At 45.3% G+C, this 21,124-nt stretch overlaps 1 protein-coding gene across 1 annotated transcript; it reads left to right on the forward strand.

Moving 5' to 3' along the window:
- Positions 1 to 1,479: 1,479 nt before the first annotated feature.
- Positions 1,480 to 19,959, forward strand: WSB1 (WD repeat and SOCS box containing 1). Its single transcript, XM_055002041.1, has 9 exons — positions 1,480 to 1,636; positions 4,836 to 5,004; positions 6,082 to 6,350; positions 8,723 to 8,854; positions 10,633 to 10,733; positions 13,523 to 13,695; positions 14,661 to 14,774; positions 16,951 to 17,058; positions 18,837 to 19,959. The coding sequence occupies exons 1-9, from the start codon at positions 1,597 to 1,599 to the stop codon at positions 18,994 to 18,996; spliced, it is 1,266 nt and encodes a 421-aa protein (XP_054858016.1). The 5' UTR covers positions 1,480 to 1,596; the 3' UTR covers positions 18,997 to 19,959.
- Positions 19,960 to 21,124: the final 1,165 nt, after the last annotated feature.

Raw genomic sequence — 21,124 nt, forward strand, 5'->3', positions numbered from 1 at the left:
TTATTTTTAATCGTCAGTAAGCTGCCTCACGTGCTTTTGGTAGAGGGAATGGGATAAAAATAAAGTAAATACGTAGAAAAGTAGAGATGTGGAATTCAAGGTTGCTGGGCTCCTTCAGCCACAAATACTCTCTCTTATTCCCACTGAGCAGAGATTTGGCTGCTGTTGCTTAGTGGTGAGAGGAAAGAACTCCAGACATACTCAAGGACAGCCAGCATACAGTAATGGTTTGTGCTGGACAAGAATCTGGAAGATCCAGGTTCAAATCCCCACTCTGTCCTGAAAGCTTGCTGGGTGACCTGGGCTACTCTCAGCCTATTCTACCTTACAGGGCTGTTGTGAGGATAAAATGAAGGAGAGGAGAAAGATGTAAGGAACGCATCTTGCTGTCTATTATTACTGCATTTGTTCCAAGACTGAAAGCCAATTTGGTGTAGCGGTTAAGAGCAGGAGGACTCTAATCTGGAGAGCTGGGTTTGATTTCCCACTCCTCTGCTTGAAGTTAACTGGGTGACCTTGGGTCAGTCACAGTTTCTCAGAGCTCTCTCAACCCCACCCACCTCACAGGATGGGTGAGGATAACAACAACACACTTTGTAAACCGCTCTGAGTGGGCGTTAAGTAGCCCTGAAGGGCAGTATATAAATTGAATGTTATTATTATAGCTTGCACTGAAAAAAAAAGCTCCTGAGGCTACATGGTTAAACCTTGAAACTTGACTGACTGGGTTGTTTAGGAACACAAACTGAACGTTATAAAATCCTCTGGTAGGGTTGCCAACCTCCAGGTGGTGGCTGGAAAGCTCTTAGAATTAGAACGGATCTCTGGATGACAAGAGGGAAGTTCCCCTGGAGAAAATGGTTGCTTTGGAGGGTGAACTCTATAGCATTATACCCTGTTCAGGTCCCTCGCCTTTTCCAACTCTGGCCTCTCCAGGCTCCACCCAAAAAATCTCCAGGAATTTCCCTTCCTGGAGCTGGCAACCCTATGCATTATTATTACAATTGATATTTTTTAACGGCCTTTTCTTAATTTCCCCCCATATCAACAAGAATATTGATATTAGGAAACAAGTCTTCAGAGCACTTCACATATATTATCTTGCTTCACTCCTTCCTCCCCACAGCCCTGATCAATATTTTGCATCCCCACGTTGCAGGCCGCAGGCTGCGGCTGACCGAGCGTTTGTCGCCCGAGGCCGGGCCTTGCAGTGCGAGCGGCCATTCCCGGGCGCGCAAAAAGACACCGAGGAGGGGGAGGAGGGAAGACCCCCCAAGTCGCTCGTTTCAGCCCGTTTCCGACTCGAGCGCCCTCCGCCTCTGCCCCGCGGCCCGCTGCCCTGCGAGGCTGCCGCCTCCTCCTCCTCCTCCTCGGGGCGAGGAAGCGGCTCGGGCGGGCCGAGGGAGGCGCGGAGGGAGCCCCGCCGCCAGGCCCCGCCCGCCCGCCCGCCGCGTATATGCCGTGCCTGGGCGGCCATTTTGTGCCATTCTTCCTTCGCGGAGGCTGGAGGGAGTTCCGCGCGCCCAGGCCGCTTCGCTTCCCGCCTTCCCCGCCTCCACTCGTCGTTCAGAGCCGGTCTGAGGGGCGGCCCCGTCGATGGCCAGCTTTCCCCCGAGGGTCAACGAGAAGCTCATCGGTGAGAGTCCCCCGGGGAGGGGAGGGGGACAGAGGCCCCTTTCGCGCCCCTCCATCCCGCCCTCGGGAACTCCGAGCGGGTCTGCAGCGCGGGCAGAACTCGCTGCTGAGGAGGCCGGGTGGCGTCCGCTCCCCGCCTTTCGCTCCCCGCCGCTCTCGGTTCTCTCTCCGGCCCCTCGGTGGCTTTCCCGCCCCCGCTGGCTTTCCGAGCGGGGGTTCCTGGGGCGGCGCCCGGCCTCTGCGCTGCCCCCCCGCCCTGGGCGCGGCGTGCCCCTGAGGGGCCCCTGTGGCCCGCGGGGCTGGTGGGGGGCAGAGAGGGGAAGAGCCGCCCCCAGAAGGGCGTGGGGGGGAGCTTGGGTGCGTCTTGAGGGGAGCCGAGCGGGAAAGAGCAGGGGCCCCCCCTTGGGGTGGGCGGGGGGAGGCCTCGGCGCCCCCTCCTCACTTCAGCACTCCCCGAATGTTGCCCGCCTGGGAGGCGCCGCCGGGCTCTTGCTCTTTCCTACCGCCACGGGCTCCCCGCATCGATCTCTCCGAGCGAGAGCCGCCTCCTGTGGCGGTGGAGGAGGGGTGGGGTGGGGTGGGGGGCCTGGAGACAGGGCCGCTTGGGGGAGGGGCGGGGGGCAGGCCCCGGGGCAGTGCCGCAATGGGCGCCTCAGGGCACCTGCACGGCCGCTCCTAACAGGAGGCGAAATTCGGTGGCATGTGCGGAGGCGACGTGTTCTTGACGGCGTGGGACCGGGGAGGGTTTGGGGCCCAGGAGGGTCTGGTGGAGGACCCTGTGGGGGGTTGCAGAGGTGCTGCAGAAGGACGGGGGGGGGAGAAGAGCTCCCGGGGGATGGTGTCTGATGAATGGGGCGGTGGCATCAGGAGGCCTGTTACAATCTGAGGTTCAGGGTTAGGTGCCTTAAAATGAAACGGGGGAAATGCCCGTAAATGAGGAGGGGGGCAGATTCGGCAATATGCTGGGCTTGGGAATATGTCCATGTGGATAATGTCAGGTCTCAGAGAGGATCCTGAGGGGAGGCACCATGGAGTGAGGTCGTTGTGTCTCCTTTCTGTAGTAGAATTGTTAACTTTCCAAAGGATTATCCCCCACTCACACACACACACCCCAAACCCAAGCTGAGCGATTCAAGTCACATTTGGTGTGGGGTGGCCCTGTGGGGAAAGGGTTTGTGTGTGAACAAGTGAGAAATGAAGCACAGCTGTTGCTTTTGACAGAGAGGAAGGCATGAAATGCTTTCCTGCCTCAGCCCTCAGGAATGGCCTCTCTTTAGACTCGATTTAGACATGCGGTTGTTGAAGCAAAGATCTCATCCTGTGGCGCAACCATTGCAAAAATCCCTGCTACGTGTGTTTTAGCTTGTATGCAATATATCTGTCGCCCTTGAAAGTATTGGTACTGGCATGAAAACGAAGCAATTTTCAGTGATTGCTACACAATTTACGTTGGAGAACTGTGTGAGAAGACAACTGGTTGTAGGACAACAGATATTGGACACAGTGAAAGAGTTGTGTGTACCTTTTGTGATCTATTGCCCACTTTTACAACAGGGCAGCAACCTTCAGTTTCCATTGTGACACTGTGGCCTCTTTTGCATTGTTTTACAGCGCTGACTTGAGAGTATAATACTGCCTTGTATAACATAACTTCTGATCTGTTCTCCTACAACTGTGTTGCTTTCCTCCCCATGGTTTCCTGAACTTTGTGTATGGCAAATAAGATTCTGTTAATTTTTTTTTAAGTCTTTTATTTGGACTTGTGACCTCATTCCCTTCCTTCCTCCAAATTTGTAATACTGGATATCTGTACATATGAAAGACCAAACTGGTGGGTGTGGGGGGATTTTAGCACAAGATGAAGGAATTCTAGCTGCTTTTCAAGAGAAGCCATTGTGGATTTTGGATTTTCATACTCCGATTTGTACAGTGGCAATTTCTGTCAAATTGAGCAAAAGATTGTTTTCTTGCTTGAAACTCATTTACAGATATATTTCTGAGCAGATTTGTTGTTGTGAACAGATCTGGCATCCAATTTAGCCCTTTTGTTGAAAGCTGTGTTATAGTATAGTGAGCCTGTAATAGATTTCATCTCATATGGCTCATGTGCCTTCTTCCTCTTTTGGATGTAGGTGAGGAAGTGAATTAATTTTTCCTAATTATTTCCAGCAGTCTGAATATTTTTGCCCCAACAAGTACAGGAACCTGGCAGGAATGTTCTGATGAGAAAGAAATCTACTAAACTGGCAAATACAGTTTTTTCTCCCATCTAGGCTTTTTTTTTTTTTTTGAGAGAGAGAGAGAGAGAGAGAGAGAGAGAGAGAGAGAGAGAGAGAGAGCCTGCAGTAGTGGACACCCCTACCTTTGAATACAGACCTCACATGAGGAGCCCTGCCCAGTTACCCTGTATGTGAGGAAGGCGTGGCTGGTCATTTCCTCTCATTCATGCTTGCTATGCCTGATTGTTGCTGGAAAAAGGAACCTGGTGTTGGTAGTAAATATCTCATTCTTGCCATCTCTGAAGGATATGTTTGTGTTGAAATTACTCTTTGCATAGTCTAACTATAAATACAGTGCAAAACAATTGGAATAAACCTAATGGAGAGAGCATCCTTAAGGAACAAATAGTATTTTTAGCATTGTGCAGCTATCCCTGCTGAAGTTGCTAATAAAGCATGTGAAATTCAAGGCTGCAGTCTTGGGTACTCTAGGATTTTTGGTGTAAATACACATCTAGCTACACAATGATTGTTGCTAAGGTAGGGAAAAGGTAGTTGCTTTTATAAATTATGTCTAAACAGTTCTGAGTCTACATTTGGTATAGTCTGATGGTATAGGCCGTTCATATGATGAAAGCTAACAAGCTGTAGGAGCTAGAATGCCGGACTAGGCCTCATAGAGGCCCAGGTTCTAAACCTTGCCCTGAAGCTTGCTGGTTAACCTTTCTCAGCCTTTCTGCCTCACAGGGTGGCTGTGAGGGTAAAATGAAGGGATGAGCTATGAATGCTTTCAGCTTCATACAGGATGGGTGGTACATTAAGTTGTCTTTTTAAAAAGAAGCAAAATAAGAACCCAGGCTTCCTGGGAGAACATAAACATTTTTTTAAAAAAAGAAAGTGATACAGTAGCATGAAGAATGCTGCCCTGTTATGTTGTTGAGTTTCTTACTCTTGCTTATGAATGGCATAATCTCTTTTTAGGCAGGTCACGTACAGTAGGAGAGCTTCTAGCCCCTGTTTCTCCTTTTGACAAGAAGTGTGGCCGTGAAAACTGGACTGTTGCCTTTGCACCCGATGGCTCCTACTTCGCTTGGTCACAAGGCCACCGCATAGTGAAATTGGTTCCCTGGTCTCAGTGTCTTAATAACTTGTAAGTACAGCCTCCTTTTGCTAAGTAAACTTCGTCCTCCTTTTTTATTTTTGTTGGTCTGAATTCCTAATTGAGATAGTGTGCTCATCAGATGAATCTTCCTATTACCAGAACTGATTTTTTCTTCTTGATATAGGAATTAGCATAATTTAAGCCAGTCAAGAGCTGCATGAAACAGAGAGAGTGTAAAAAACTAAAATGGTGAAAGGCATCCCCTCCCTGCATAGACATGCTACAATGATGAGCGTAGAGTAGTTTGGTCCAGTGACTAGACCTCAGAGATCCACCTTTTCCTTGGGCATGCCTCAGTTCTTGATGAAGTAGTGACCTTCACTAAGTTGGTAAGAAAGTATTTAAAGCGTCTGGAAAAAAGGTGTAGTTAGCTTTTTCCTGTACCATAAATAGAAGCTATTTATTTCCATTAACAGGAAAAATGGCAGTCATGACTAGGGGTGTGCACCAGGGAAATATTCCGTTTTCCCCCTTCAGGTAAATTTGGAATAACCCAAAACCTGAAATGGCAAGCCCCCTCGGGTTTGGGTTATCGGAAATCGCTTTGGTATGCTTCAAAATGATTCGGAGCATACCGAAGTGAGACCCCCCCACCTCTGCTCTGAGCCCCCCTTCCTCCAACCCCAGCCCTACTTACCTTTCCTGAAGGCCACAGCCAGTGCCTCCACCGCTCGCGCCGCAGTGGCCAGCAGGGAAGGCTGCCACCGGCACTGCTGCTTCCACTGCTGCCAGGATGTCACAGGTAAGTCGGGTGGTGGTAGGAGGGAGCCCTTTAAAAAGGCCCCGAATCTTTCCAAAGCGATCCAAATTGCTTCGGGAAGCTCTGATTCGTTATTTCTGAATCGGGGCCATTATACTGGCCCTATTTGGAAATACCAAATCTTTACGAATCAGGCCCGGTTTTCCCCCGAACTGGGAACCCGAAGCGCACACCCCTAGTCATGACCCATCTCCTGACTTCCTTTGCAGAGAATGATGTATAGCAAACCCACTTATCAAATCTGTCATTCCAAGGGCCTTCTAAAATGTTCCTTCTAAAATGTTGACCTCTTTCCCCCTCCCCAGCTCATTGCCTGGTGCAAAAAATTTTGCAAATGCAAGCCAGTCCAGATTCTTGAGACAGAACAGCAATGGTGACCAGAAAACCAAACCTCGTGAGCATTCAATAGATTGTGGTGATATTGTTTGGAGTCTTGCTTTTGGGTCTTCAGTGCCTGAAAAGCAAAGTCGCTGTGTGAATATAGAATGGCATCGGTTCAAGTTTGGGCAAGACCAGCTTCTGTTGGCAACAGGCTTATCGAACGGGCGTATCAAAATATGGGATGTTTATACAGGTAAAAAAGAAAAAGCAGCCTGGGGTAATGTTCATTTCCTTTCACTCTTAAAAAAAACCCTCAAGAACTGGAATGTGATCCTGGTTTCTGAGAGATGTGTTGTTGCCCTTGGAGTCATTCATGCCAAATGTACTTGACTTGTATTATGTTCATGGAGAATTATTGCACAGATGAGTAAAACATCTGTGTTCAGAGGCAGTATACATCTGAAGGCTACTTGCTAGGAGACAAGTAGGGGTGAAAGGGTTGTTGCCTCTGTCCTGCCTGTGAGATTCCAGGGAACATCTGGCTATCCATTGTTGAAAGTGGGATGCTGGATCTTTGGCATATTCCTGAAGTATTGCTTATTTTATTTTTGCATTTCTGTCTTGTTTTTCTCATCCAAAATGGCTTAGTCCGTCATTCTCCCTAATCCATTCTATCCTGACAACAGCCATCCTATGAGGTAGGTTAGGCTCAGAGTGTGTGACAGACACAGTGTTACCCGATGAGCTTCCATGGCAAAATTTCCTCCAAATCTAGTTCAACACTAGTCGCTAGGGGTGCGTGCTTTGGGTTTTCAATTTGGGTTTTTAACCCGATTCAGGTTGATTCGGTATTCCCAAATTTGCCCCAGCATTGTTGAGCCGATTTGGAAATAGCGAAGCAAAGCTTTCCGAAGCGCTTTGTGACACCTGGAAAGCTTTCAGTAGAGCGGCAGCAGTCACAGCACTTTTCTTGCCATTTGCATACAGCAAAAAAAGTACTGCTTTCAAGCTTCCCGCCACCTTTTTTACCTGATGGGGGAAGGAGGGAAACCCCTCCTCCCATCCAGTAAAAAAGGTGGCAGGGGAAGCTCAAAGCAGCACTTTTCTTGCTATTTGCAAATGGCAAGAAAAGTGCTGCTTTGAGCTTCCATATGCTCTGTAAAGATTTTGGGTTTTTTACCTGAGTTGTTCACTACAACCCCCTCCTTCCCCCTTCCATTGGGTAAAACCCCCAAATCTTAATGGAGCACACCGAACTGGTTTAAATACCTGAATCCTCTTCGGGATTCGAGTTATTCCAGATTGTTTTCCCGCTTTGGGTAAACCTAAAATGGGAAACCTGAATCTTTTTCTTGTGCACACCCCTACTAGTCACTGTGCTGTGCTGGCTGTTACATTTATATATTAGGCAGTTATTTTATTCTGACTTGCACCACTTGTCACATATTTGGAGTGTGCACAGTTGTCCTTTATGTCTGCCAGAGTGATACTATGACCTGTGGTTGTGCCTAAGCTGTTTGGATTCTTGGAGGGCATCTTTTGCTACTAGGCAGGGCAAAAATCAGTCTCGGGTTCCTTGGAACTGTAACTTGAGCAGCGTTGCAGTGGGTTAATGCTTACATTGCAAGCAAGTTGCCAAAAATTAATTGGTTTCAAAACCTTTGTGCTGCTTAGAGAAGTGTTTATGTTGGCACTTGGTCTGAAAGGCTGTCCAAGAGATAAAGCAAGTGTATTGACTTTTTTTAAAAAGCTCAGGCTCAAGGTTTAAGTAAACATAAGTACCATGTAGTATATGTGCATAATTAATTGGTTTCCCGGCCCATTTGTAAGTATTTATGTCTTGTTTTTTGATCTCTCTGTATCTTGAATCACAAAAGAGAAGCTGCTGCCCCAAAGTAAAAACAAATTATTAAAACAGCAAAAGACACAGCAGCCGCAGGATGCTTTACATTTTTATCTCGCCTTTCCTCCAGGGGGTTTGGAGTGGTGAATTTGGTCTTCTCCATTTTATCAAAACAGCCCTGTAAGGGGGCGAGGGGGGATAGATTACTGAGAGTAATTACTGAGCCAAAGTCCGGCAGTTTCAGGCCTTTCTAATCTTGTTTTCTATTACTGAGACTTGGTGTTTAGCCCCAACTGCTCCCTGAATGCCTTCAGTCTTAACTTAGTGCCTTCAGGTCAGCAGAGATGAAGGAAATCAAGCTTTCCTAGGAGGTGCATTCTATGTTCTCAGTGCCCCAATTGAAAGGGACTTGTATTTACTTCTGGGGGAGCACAAAGCAAGGCCTCAGAAGGTGATCTAGTTTGTGGGGTAAGGTCATGCGGGACAATCTTGTCTTTAAGAGGATGATGATACAAGTGGGAGGCAAAAGGTCTTGCAAATAAAGGTTGCTTGAGGGTAGCATGATACTTTAGACATCTTCAACATTTTTATTAGGAATTCTAATTATGTGTTAAACATTAATATTAACAGGCAGAGAAGGGGGTTGCAATCCTTATTAGATGCTAAGACTTCTGGTATTGCCTTGATGTGACATTTTGGAAAGAAGTCTTCCTCTCCCATCCAAAAATGGAATGTGATGATTGATATTCTTTGCTGGATTTTGAAATATGTTCTTCCCACAGGAAAGCTCCTCCTTAACTTAATGGATCATACTGAAGTTGTCAGAGACTTAACTTTCGCCCCTGATGGGAGCCTCATACTAGTGTCTGCTTCAAGAGACAAAACACTAAGAGTGTGGGATCTAAAAGATGACGGTAAGTTACTGCAGTAGTCTTTGTGGTGCAACCAACAGGGCTGTGAAAGGGCACTTTGGGATCTATTTTTTTTGCTACTTGTGTTCTATATAACAAGTTCAAACAGAATTAGAAAAGAAGCATCCCAGATCCTGGTTTTTCTTACCAATCTGGATATAATTAATAATAATAGCAACATTCAATTTATATACCACGCTTCAGGCGGTATATAATGCTCACTCAGAGCAATTTACAAAGTATGTCATTATTATCCCCACAACAATCACCCTGTGAGGTGAGTGGGGCTGAGAGAGCTCTGAGGAAGCTGGGACTGACCCAAGGTCACCCCGCTGGCTTCAAACGGAGGAGTGGGGAATCAAACCCTGTTCTCTAGATTAGAGTCTTGTCACTCTTAACCACTACACCAAACTGGCTCTTATATGCAAGTCCTGTCTAATCCATATACTTTAAGATAGGGCTTTTCACTCTTTGCTTCCCAGGTCATAAAGGTAGCTAACAGACCTGCTGCAAGAATTCTTTAGTCCCCCTCCTTGTTTCCATCGTCCTAATACACATTTGCTTCTTCTTCTTGCCTAACAGACTGCCTGTGATTGCAGGTGGGGTTAGGATGCACAGCACCCAGTCTCATGGACTGCGTGCATAAAGGTCACTTGAATGGGATTTCCTGCCCCATCCAAAGGGGGATCTGGTACTTAAATGGCCTTCCAGGCTCTTTCATCATCCCCTCACTGAGGCAGCGATGCTTCAGCTGTTCCACTTCAGCTGGGGCATGATGGTGGTAAGATTTTTCTGCATGCGTCCGTAGGAAAGTATATTCTTGGCTAACAATGACCATCTCCCCAGATATGCTAGCGTTCAGTATAGTGACAAATTTGGCCTCCCCTACCCCAGTATGAAGTGCCATTGAATGTAGAGAACTGGGGGCATTTGAAATTTCCTGAGATGTAGAAGACACATCTGCAGCCTCTAGGGATGGTATGCTGTGGATCCACTTATTTATGATGGCCTTCTCTACTAGTGAGAGAACAGTAATAATTTCTTAGGTTCAGCACCATTTTCAGAATTGGTCTAAAAACAGACCCACAGTTGCAGAGAATCCTCTCTGTTTGGTTCTCATTTGAGAATCTTGCCATCCTGCTGTTGACCCACTTATACAGGAAGCCATGTGTTTACTTAGTTGGGGTATTCTGAAGCTGTTCCTTAAATATACGTGTTCCTACACCTACAGAGAGAGAGAGAGAGACAGCAAGCAACTTGTGTGAATATATTATTTCCCAGCTCTTTCCCAGAGAACCATCATTCCTACTTCTTTTTGGGACTGGATTAGAAGATGTTTTGCCACTTTCTGGGCATGGAGCAGGGGTCACCGGGTATGTGGGGGGGGAGGTAGTTGTGAATTTCCTGCATTGTGCAGGAGGGTTGGACTAGATGACCCTAGAGGTCCCTTCCAACCCTATGATTCTGCATGCAGAGCAGGCATTGAGAAATGACCTTCAGTTAACTACAAGCTAGTGAGCCATCCCAAAGTTTTTCCTGTCCACCCTTCCCCTTCTCTGCATTCCTCCATTGGGCCTGAAGCGACAGAAACAAGAGGATGTGCATGCCTTTCCCTGCTCTTTGCCAATTTGGTACTCCGGGCATCTGCTTGGGTTCCTTGGGCAGTGACTACAGCTCTCCTGGCTTTGACCGCATCTCTTCACAAGTCCCCTTAGACTGCTCCCTAGCATCAGTAGTTCTCTGGAATGTTAATCTTACCTACCAGTCTCTTCCCCCTCCAGGAAATATGATGAAAGTATTAAGAGGACACCCAAACTGGGTTTATAGCTGTGCTTTCTCTCCGGATTCTTCCATTCTCTGCTCTGTGGGAGCCAGTAAAACAGTAAGTGTCAAAGTTTCATGTTCTCTGGCTTGTATGTGATTGTGAGCAGAATCATTTGGAATCTTAAAATAAAGCCCGCTTGTGCTCGGTGTCATGCTATCATGGTGGTGATGATGCAAGAAAATTGCATGATGGGAAAAATGACAGTCAGTAAAAAGCCTCGTTCAGTTCTCAGTCACTGGGCTAAGCCTTGCGCTGCTTTTCGGTTTCAAAGCATTTGGATGCATTCATTTATACAGACTCGCTGTGCATCTCTCCATCTGTTCCATGACTCTTCAACATTAAAGCCAGCAATAAAGTTTTGAAGAGAGTGGTTGTAGTACTTTGTGGCTCCGAGTCCTGACTTTTCTGTTTCTATGTTCTCTTCAAAAATTTCATTTTTCAAAGTCAGAGCTGGTAAACCTTATTTAATATAAAATGCCACTCTTGAATTAGTCAAGAGTTACAAAGCAGCCCTTGCATGTGCAAGCTCTAGAAGGAAGAGCAACATCTTGTTGGACTTGTATAGAACTGTATTCTGTTGCCTTGCTATGCTATTGGATCTGTGCTGTTAAAGGATACTAGTAACCTGACACTTATATAAAAATGTTGGAAAGTGGGAGGGAAACCATTAGTCTTAACACTGCAATCCTGTGCACCCTTGGAAGTAAGTTGGCTTTGAAATTAGTGGGGCTTATTTCCGAGGAAATGTGTATAAGGATTGACACGCGTCTCTTCTGCATAGTACTGAACTCCAGCCAAGGTAATACAAGGGTGGGCAACTTGTATTCGCTGAGGCATCTTTGTGTGGAGTTGATCTTGTTAGAATGGGAAACTTCCATTTTGAAGGAGCAAGTTTCTACCTGTCAAGGTTACAATGGTATCTAAAATTGTAATGGTGGAAATGTTCATCTGCCATAGGCAAGTGATAAAGATTAAACAATTGCCCGATCTGTGTGTTCAGTTCTTCCCTCCCCACATAAAGAATTGGCTTCTGCTTTTTTCTTTTAAATTTTGATGGCAAAATGACAAAACCAGTATACTGTCTCTCTCCCATTAAATGTCTCTCCCACCAATCAAGCTTTCCAATGTTCGTGAAAAAACAGTATGGAAAAACTCCGTAGCCATAAGCAAATGAGAGAGGAATGCCTTAGCATGCTTTCATTATTCTGAGGTAGCTTTCAGTGTTGAACAAGTTGTCCATCCTCTGGGGGCTAGTAAAGAGCCCAGCTTAAAGCTAGCAGTAAACTCTTTGTTTATTTTGGTATTTTTTAATATTGCAAACTTCAGGGGGGAAACTTAGATGAAAGGGAGAAACAGTGAAATCCTTTAAAAATAGGACAGATGTGGATGTATGCATTGCTCTTTCAGGCTGTGTGTTTTCCATAAGCTTCTTGCTTTCCCTGTCACAGGTGGTGGCAGCAATATTGGTGTGATTGAGGGTAAGCTGACACCACTCACAAGCGCACAATGGTGTTTAGCTGGGCAGAAAGAGTGGCATCTCTGGCTACCAGGCTGGGGGCGAACTTTACCATAGGACGAAGTAACCCTTTGCGCGCTCGGCTGCAGGGTGTACTGTACGTACGCAGGTGCTGGTTGATGGTCCACTTTCTGCTTTTTTTCCTTTCCTTTTCTTTTTTTATTTTCACATTAGTGAAATCTCACTGACTCCTTTTAAACAAAATATAAATATATATTGTCCATTCATACGGAATTCTGGAGTCCTTTTAACAAGCTGAGCAGAGTCAGACTATATGCCTGGCTTTAACAAAGTTTTGTTACAGTTAAAGTAAAGGAAGTCACTAATACCGCATTGGTGAAACCCTAAGTTGTTTTGCACATTGTATTTGCAGAGGTTTTTTAAAATTTATGTCTGACAACTCTGCTTATTCCTAAGGCTCAGGGTGGCTTATATTTAAATGCTTGGAATTTTGTGCCATAACAGCACTAAAGGTGCAAATCTGGTTTTTTAATCCGTAAAGCTTTGCAGATACTACGTCATACGTAGTGGAATGTTGATTTTCTTGCACATGCTCTAAACCGATGCAGTGGCATTTAAAGTGTAAAGCTGCATGCGAATTGTGCTGAGCCATGCCTGCATTTGTAAATTTGCTGATTTACTAAGACTCTTATTTTAAAACCCGGTAAATTCATGTACTGTTTTAATATGTGTATATATAATTTAAGCTTAAACGTATAAACTTTTAGTAACATGGTTTTAAGTTCTGTTTGTTGCCAAAGACTTGTCGTTTGGCTGTGACAATTCTTCTTTGCTTGCAGTATCTGTTTCTCTTCCTAGGCTGACGGCGATCCAAGCCTATTGTAAACAAGTGATCTTAAACTCACAGGGGATACCACGGGAGTAACAATATGTTAACCTTATTTTTTTTTTGTCTGTATATTTCTTAAAAATTTGGTAGATAGTTGGCAAAATATGGGGAATGTAATATAATATTTAACCCTATTTCTTTTATATTTATAGTTTTAAATAATTAAAGTTTATAAGAGGGGATTCATTAAAGATTACGTGGTTAAAATCCCTTTGACATTGTATTCATGTATTTTGGCTTACTTTGTAAAATTAACACTTAACAAGTTAGCATTTGCATGTATGCTTTATTATAAATTAAATTAAGTACGACACTGAGCATATTCCTTAATTGTAGTAATTCTAAATGCTTGGCTTTAACTGTAATCCTAAATAAGACTAGCAACCAAAAAGCAAGGTTTGTGGCGGGAGGGGGAGTGTGCTTGAAGTGCTGCGTGCTGTGCATGAGCCGAGAGAGAACAGTTGCCTGTTTTGATTGCAGGTGTTGCTTTGGGATATGGATAAATGCTCCCTCATCCGGAAACTGGAAGGTCACCACAATGATGTTGTAGCCTGTGAGTTTTCTCCTGATGGAGCTTTATTGGCTACTGCATCTTACGACACTCGTGTTATTATCTGGGACCCTTACGTTGGAGTCATTTTGATGGAGTTCGGGTGAGTCGGTGAATGGGACTGGGCACATATAGAAGGTCAGGATAAAGGCCAGAAGGATAAAGGGAGTTCAGGACCATTTCCTACCCAGCTGCCTCACACCTACCTGAAGGAACAAAAGCAAGACCCTCACCTCGTAGTGCAAGGCCTGCTAGCATAGGCACACACACACACACACCTTGCCTTTAGTCAGACCATTGGGCTAGTATTGACTACTTTGGCCTCTCTTCCAGTTCGGTTATCTTATTCATTTACTTCATTTTTATTCCACCATTCCTCCAAGGAGTACAAGGTGGCTTACGTCATTCTCCTCTCAGTGGTATTTTCGCAGACAGCCTCCGCTTAGGCTGAGGAAGTGTGACAAATCCAAGGTCACCCAGTGAGCTTTCGTAAATGTGGTGGGTCTGACACCTTGACCACTATGTCATGCTTGTTATCATACCTTGTTAACTGGAGATGATGGGGGTTCAGCGTGGGATCTTCTGCGTGCCAGGCATGTGCACTGACGTGCAGCCCTTCTTGAGGATCTTCCTTCAACTCCGACTGCTTCTCTGTCTTAATTACATAAATGCAGTGCCATAGACGTATGACAGGCATTGGTCTGTCGATCCTTGTTTGGGCTGATACCTGTTTTGGGGTCTCTCGCCTTTTCCAGCTCTGCTACCTGACATTTTCTAATTGGCAGGAGCTGATTGACCCACCAACTGTTGCTTACAGAGCTGAGTTCTTGGAATGAACCGTTTAGTGTTTGCCTTGTATATAAATGGCAGTGTCAGATAGTAACTCTTCAACAGCTTAAGCAAATGAGATTTGTGTGCAGCTGCTTGTCTCTTTCTCCGAGGGGAGTGCTCTTTAATTTTACTCTTAACTTAGCATAAACATTTAATTTTTGCTTAGTGAATAATTGCACGGAAAGTAAATGCATATATAACAGCCTTATGAAGTGAAGTTATGCTTTTGATCCTCAGGCATCTGTTTCCTGCTCCTTCTCCAATATTTGCTGGGGGAGCAAATGACCGGTGGGTCAGAGCTGTATCTTTTAGTCATGATGGACTCCACATCGCATCTCTTGCAGATGATAAGTGAGTATGGCCGAGGGAGTTGAATTCTTCTGGGTCTTGCTGGTAATAAGTGGGTATCTCTTTAAATGCCTGGCAGTAATTGGTTTAAACCGCTTAGGGAAGGGAGTCGGTTGGAATAGGGTTGTAATAATATGGATTTGTTCAGGAGGGTGTTTTCCTAAAGGGTATAGAGTTTTAATTGCATTGTTTGTATGTATTACCTTGCTCCTCCTCCATTGTTTTCTAATTTTGTAATCTGCCTTGAGGGTCAGTAAGAAAGATGAACTATAAATAAATAGGTTACATTTTTTATTAAAAGAAGTTCCAAGTATTTAGGGCCTCTTATCAGAAAAACTATTCTCTCTTCATTGTTAAATGTTCATAAGCGGCTACTAGGAAGATACCCTGTACCGAATTGAACCATTGGTCCACCTTGTTCAGTGTGACTGACAGTAGCTGACCCAGAGACTCAGGCCGAGAGGTTTCTTCTTAATATTTCTCAAGTACTAAGTCATTACTGGCAACTTGATTTGTTGCCAGCACACAAGATCTCTGAATTTTAGTTGTAATCTAATGGTGTCAACTCTTGGCTTGTTCCATTTTGAGCTAATTTTTCATGAAGCATGTATAATTGCTTTCACAATAGGTAGATGAATTCTTGATGTGAAGGCTTTTGCAATTACAACATTGTTTGGCTGGCCAGCTGTACCCGAGCAGAAGTCACAGTGACTTCATCTGAAGTGGTGTTTCTTAACCTCGCCTATCAAAAGGTCCTTATCTGGGGAGCCAAACCACAGAATTCTTTAATACAACAACAGATAGGTGTCCTGTCACAAGACAGGAAAAAGCATGCTTATACAAACAAGTTTCACTTAAAAGTGTTGTCACGTGTTCCCCAGAGACCTGTCCTTTAAAAAAAAAATGCCTCCGTTGGCTTTGCCTCAGTTAAAGTTGGCTTTGCATAAACCATTGTAGAAGGAGATTGTGTCTGCCTTGTCCCCGTTCCTCCTGTGAAGGATTCAGTAGAATGCTGGGGGTGGGGAGATAGTGGGTTAAATTTAAGAATGTAAATGCCCTTCTTGGTAAGTGAATGGGGTACTGAGGCCAAAGTCTCCACCCCAGAAGTTGGCGTTTTTGAGCTGTTCTATTTTGCGGCATGAAGGCTTCCTTTAGCTATGCTGACAGCCAGTAATGGCCCTCTTCTCCATCAGTTACTGTCAATCCCCTTTCTTAGGCCATCTAAGTTAGTACCCATTGCTATATTTTGTGTCAGTGAGTTCCATAATATATTACTTGTTATATGAAGTGCTTCCTATTGCCTGTCCTGAGTCAGTTGCCAGTTAGTTTCAATGAGTATACCTACATTCTTGTGTTGCTGAGGGAAAAAATGTATTCACTTCCTGTGTGCCATGCTTAGTGTTATAAACCTTTGTTGTGGTGTGCACGCACGCACTGTACCAAAACTTTTATTGTCCATTAATTCATCTAATCCATGTTGGCAATTAGGAAATACTTTGATCTGCCAAGTCAAAGTGTTTTTCTTACAGTATTCCTAAAACTTGCAGTATAGGATGGTATTGTTACCCTAGGCTTGGTTCATTGCTTCCTTGGGGCCGGTGTCTCCGCTCACAGCCTGTGCACTGTGAGCCAAACGAGATGTGACGGTTTGGCCCTCTGTTGCCAGTTCACAGGTAAAAACTTCTAGTTTTTCCCTTGTGCTAAATTAAATTAAGGTCCTTGGTGACCTGCTTCAGCCCAGAGGAAGTAACTTTGATTTGCTTCATTTAAAATTCCTTGGTTTTGCAATGTCAAGCAAGTTCTAAGGCTAACGTAACAATAAAAATGAAAACAAGTTAGTTTCTAATATTTGCATCCTTATAAAATGTTTAAAATGGCAAGCAAAACATGAACGCCTGGAAGGATAGCACCAAGGATGGGGACCCATAATCAGAGCGCCGCCATGAAAAAGGCTCTCTGTGTGGTGGTCACCCACCTGGCCTCTGGCGGAGGGTGCATCCAGAATGGCCTGCAGGTGAGGGCCAGAGGCCAGGTGGCATTGAGCCTCTTAGCCGGGGCATTGTATACATTGACAACCTTTGTGGCTATTCCTGTTTAAATGAAACATGAAATTTGATACCGGGCATAGCACAGAGTGAGCAGAAGCCATTATTTTGACGTGTTCATTGTGTTCCTCCAGGATGGTGCGGTTCTGGAGAATTGATGAAGACTGTCCTGTGCAAGTTGCACCATTAAGCAACGGACTTTGCTGTGCCTTTTCTACTGATGGCAGTGTTTTAGCTGCTGGGTAAGTTGTGGTCTCTTTTCTTTCCTAAAAAGTATTTCAGTTGGGAGCAGGGCTGGCGCGTCCATTGAGGCCAGGCCGGCAGCCGCCTCGAGTGCTAAGGTGCTGGAGGGGGTGCTGGGGGCGGGGGCGCGCGCCACGGAGCTCAGTTGCCCCGTGCTGCTGTGCCTGGCCAGGAACTCTGTGCTGCTGCTGCCACCAGCACACAGCTGCGCAGCAGGCAGCCAGGGCGGCGCGCAGCAAGCCAACTGACACAGGGAGGCAGTATTATTATCTAAATCAAAATATTGGAAATTTATATCAAACTTTTTAAGAAACTTTTTAGAAATTTAAAGTGCAAGGTGCAACGTGTGAGTCATACGTATTTATAATTTTCAGGGAGCAGACCATCCTCCGGGTGGAAAAGGAGCTGTAACCAGTCTTCACGGGCCGGATTGTACCATTTGATTGTACAGATGGTCTCTCACAGTCTATAATCATATCATGCAGTTGGTAAAGTCCGACGGAACAGTGTTGTGACAATGCCCGTGAGGAAGCTTGTTGCGTGAAACGGGAATTGAAAATCAGCTGGTGTAAGACCCACAGGCTGTTTCTGAAGACTGGTTCCAGCTCCTTTTCCACCCGGAGGAGGGTCTGCTCCCTGAAAACGAGAAATATGAGTAATAAGTGATTCTCTCACCAGTTGGGTTGTTTATATGTTGAATGACTTGTTCATGGTTCTTTACTGAATATGTATTGTTCTTTATGACTTCTGTATGAATTTTGTATGACTCACACGTTGCACCTTGCACTTTAAATTTCTAAAAAGTTTCTTAAAAAGTTTGATATAAATTTCCAGTATTTTGATTTAGATAATAATACTGCCTCCTTGTGTCAGTTGGTTTGCTTGCTTGTCTGTGGAGGTGCCCCGGTTGTGCTAGGGCAGAGGGAGGCTGCACACATGCCGCTCCGGCCACCTGCCGCACCTGGCCCGCAGCTGCTGTGCCCGGCCAGGAGTGTGTGCTGGCAGCGGCAGCGTGGGGCAGCTGAGCGGGCAGCCTCCCAGCCCCTCCCGCTCAGTTGCTCTGGGCCGCCGCCACCGCCAGCACACAGCTGCAGGCCAGGCGCAGCAGGCGGCCAGGGCAGCATGGGGCAACTGAACGGGAGGGCTGGGAAGCCACCCGTGCGCCATTCCTGCCCCCGCGCGTGCACCAACACCCCTGAAGCTGCCTCAGGCACCAGAAACGCTGGCGCCGGCCCTGGTTGGGAGGCAGTTTCTTACCCTCCCTAAGCTCCTGCTTAGATGTCCTCCCTGATACCTTCATGTTGAGGTTCCAGGGCACAACTTAGGTTAGTTGTTAAAATATCTCATCAATTCTCGTCTTCCTTGGTGGTCTCCCATAATCATGACCGACCCTGCTTTGCTTCCAAGCTCTGGTGAACTCAGGCTTATGTTGACTATTAAAACGTGTGCTGACCCACATATGTGACATAGGAGTCTAGTACATTAAAGCGTAACATTTTGTGGGTCAGAGTTCACGTCTTCCCATGCATAGAAGCATAGATAGGGTCAGGCTTGGCTAAATACTCACAGTGGGAGGGAAATGTTGTGAAGGGGCCAGTGTGAAACAAGATCTGATCAGAAGAGAAATCGGTTCTCCTAGATTTCATGAGACGCTTCCAACCAAGAGCAGCAGGGTAGAAAGCACCAAATCTGACACAAAATTTAATTTGAGAGGGTGGGATACGTGTGGCTGTGCTGAAAACCTATATAATTTAGTGTGGTTTTGTTTACTTTGCAGAACGCAAGATGGAAGTGCGTACTTCTGGGCCACTCCCAAGCATGTCTCCAGCCTCCAGCACTTGTGTCGCATGGCGATCAGGAGGGTGATGTCCACCGGTCAAGTCGAGAACTTGCCAGTTCCGTCTGCAGTGGTGGCTTTTCTTTCCTACCGTACTTAGAAAACGGGAGGGAAGGGGTGGTGTCTAAATCTGATAAGAACTTGATAGCCTTTGAGCTTAAAACATCACAAGATTTGAGCTAAATCTGATAACTTTTCCATTAAAAAGTCAGACGGTCCTGAACTCTCACCATGTGGATATTTTAAAGACATTATTTATAGAAAAGAACAGTAGAAGTATTCAGACAATTTTTTTAACATGCCAACTGTGAAAAACCTGTACATAATTAGATGTAAGCTACATAATTAGATGTAAGCTACTGTGCTATCTATGTATCCTGTGAAAGCTTTTCCTGGTGTAATATGTAGTGTTTATATATTGGGTCTCTGGAGCCTCAAGACATGATGGTGCTGTGTGAAGCGGAAGGAAGCTCTTGAACTGGATGGGGCATGTCTGGGTAAATGTTGACAAAGCTTAGATGCTTCTGTGCTGTTTGTATGTAGGGGTTGGGATTAGAAAATTGGCCCCTGATTTCAAAGTTGTGTGAGTGTGCGCATCTTGTTGAGTCTGCATAATTGTGTTTTCATGAGGCCCACAGTGTGTAAGGAAAGGGCGGGTGGGGGGTGGGGGTGGGGGAAGCAAGGACTTGTACTTTGATTTGATAAACAGGCATGCTATCTTCAAGAGAAGGCCTTAATTTTGCAGCCATGTGAAAGGTTAAAAGTTTTCAGTCCTATGGGTTTTTTAAAGGAAAAAGTCTATATGCCTTTGAAATACAGCCGCTGTATTCCTGCCTGACAACTTTTAATATGTGAACATCTAACAAACCTTGGTTCTTTTCAGTATTCTGTGACTCTTTGCCATTTTATGGGCTGATGCTGGGTGAACTACCAAAGATGAGGCATTCTCTTTTTGCTTTTGCCTTCTGTTTATCTGTTCCTGCAGATATAAAGAATGTATGCATTGCATAAAATGCCTGATTATATATTACTGAACTTTTTGTATTAAAGGTACGAAAATGTCTTCCAGGTGTTTATGTACTAGTTATTGTGTAAACTACATTGATTGGAAAATCAGTTCAGCTTGGGAAAATGGGGCGAAGGGGAGAAGAACTTATAATAGTGTGGTGTGTAACTCATCCTTGCAAACCATTCAGCAAATTATCAGTCCACAGGAGTCTTTGCTCAGCATCTGCCAGTGTGTTCCCGTGAAAGTTGTTTGCAGCACATCAGCGACCTGGAACGAAGAATCCATTCTCATCTCGGTCCTAAGCTGCTTGCCTGGAAACAATCTTCACAGGCAAATAGCTAATGAAAAAAATCTGAAATCACACATTAAAAACACTCATTAAAACCAAGATGAATGACAATAAGGCTTTAACATCATCCTGTCTAGTAGTTCCGGTATCAGGGAAATGAGGGTTTATCCATAATAGTGGCTCAGAGATAGTGTTTGAAGAGAACTCTCAAGTGGCTGGTTCACAAAAGAATCCACCGAGCTTCCGAGGGTCCTGGGCTGCTGTAGCTTAAGCTTTAATAGATGGTGCCATGGAAAGGAATGAGGTCACGCAAAGTTCAGCAGGGAGTCCCAAGGCATCTTCCAGCTCCACACACTCCTTCCCTCCTTTCCCAGAGGAGACGACGGCATTGGCTGGCTGCCCCCGCTGGTTCAAGAGCTTAACCGGGGAGGGCCCAGAGCAATGATCCCTCTAAGCAGTGCAGTGTCGTGAGCCAGAAATCTACTTTGTGAGCAGCAACGTGCGAGTTTTGTGCACACCTTTTCTAAAACCAGAATCCATTTGATTAAAAAACTTTTGGATTGTCTGAGGCATTGTTATTGGGTGCCATCAGTGAGCACTCTTTATTTCTTTAATGAGGAAAGAGACACAGGGAAAGAAAATACGAAGAAGACATGCTCAACCTCCACCCCCACCAGCCCCCAAATCTTCAGAAATTTCCCTACCTGGAACTGGCAACCACAGTCGCCATGCCTTTTCTAAAACCAGAATCCGTTTAATTTGAAAACCGTTTGAATTGTCTGAGGCATTGTTTTGGGGTGCCCTCAGTGGGCACTCCTTTCTTTAATGAGGAAAGAGACAGGGAAAGAAAATATGAAGAAGACACTCTCAACCCCCCACCCTATCCAGCCTCCAAATCTTCAGGAATTTCCTTACCTGGAGTTGGGAACC

The sequence above is a fragment of the Eublepharis macularius genome, chromosome 17 (genome assembly GCF_028583425.1).
Source record: "Eublepharis macularius isolate TG4126 chromosome 17, MPM_Emac_v1.0, whole genome shotgun sequence".
NCBI classification, from domain to species: Eukaryota; Metazoa; Chordata; class Lepidosauria; order Squamata; family Eublepharidae; genus Eublepharis; species Eublepharis macularius.

Excerpts from the sequence above, each read along its gene's own strand:
- WSB1 (XM_055002041.1), top strand. The coding sequence starts at position 1,597 with ATGGCCAGCTTTCCCCCGAGGGTCAACGAGAAGCTCATCG. Across the intron at positions 5,005-6,081 it reads TCTCAGTGTCTTAATAACTT|CTCATTGCCTGGTGCAAAAA; the intron begins GTAAGTACAGCC and ends CCCCCTCCCCAG. Across the intron at positions 6,351-8,722 it reads AATATGGGATGTTTATACAG|GAAAGCTCCTCCTTAACTTA; the intron begins GTAAAAAAGAAA and ends TTCTTCCCACAG.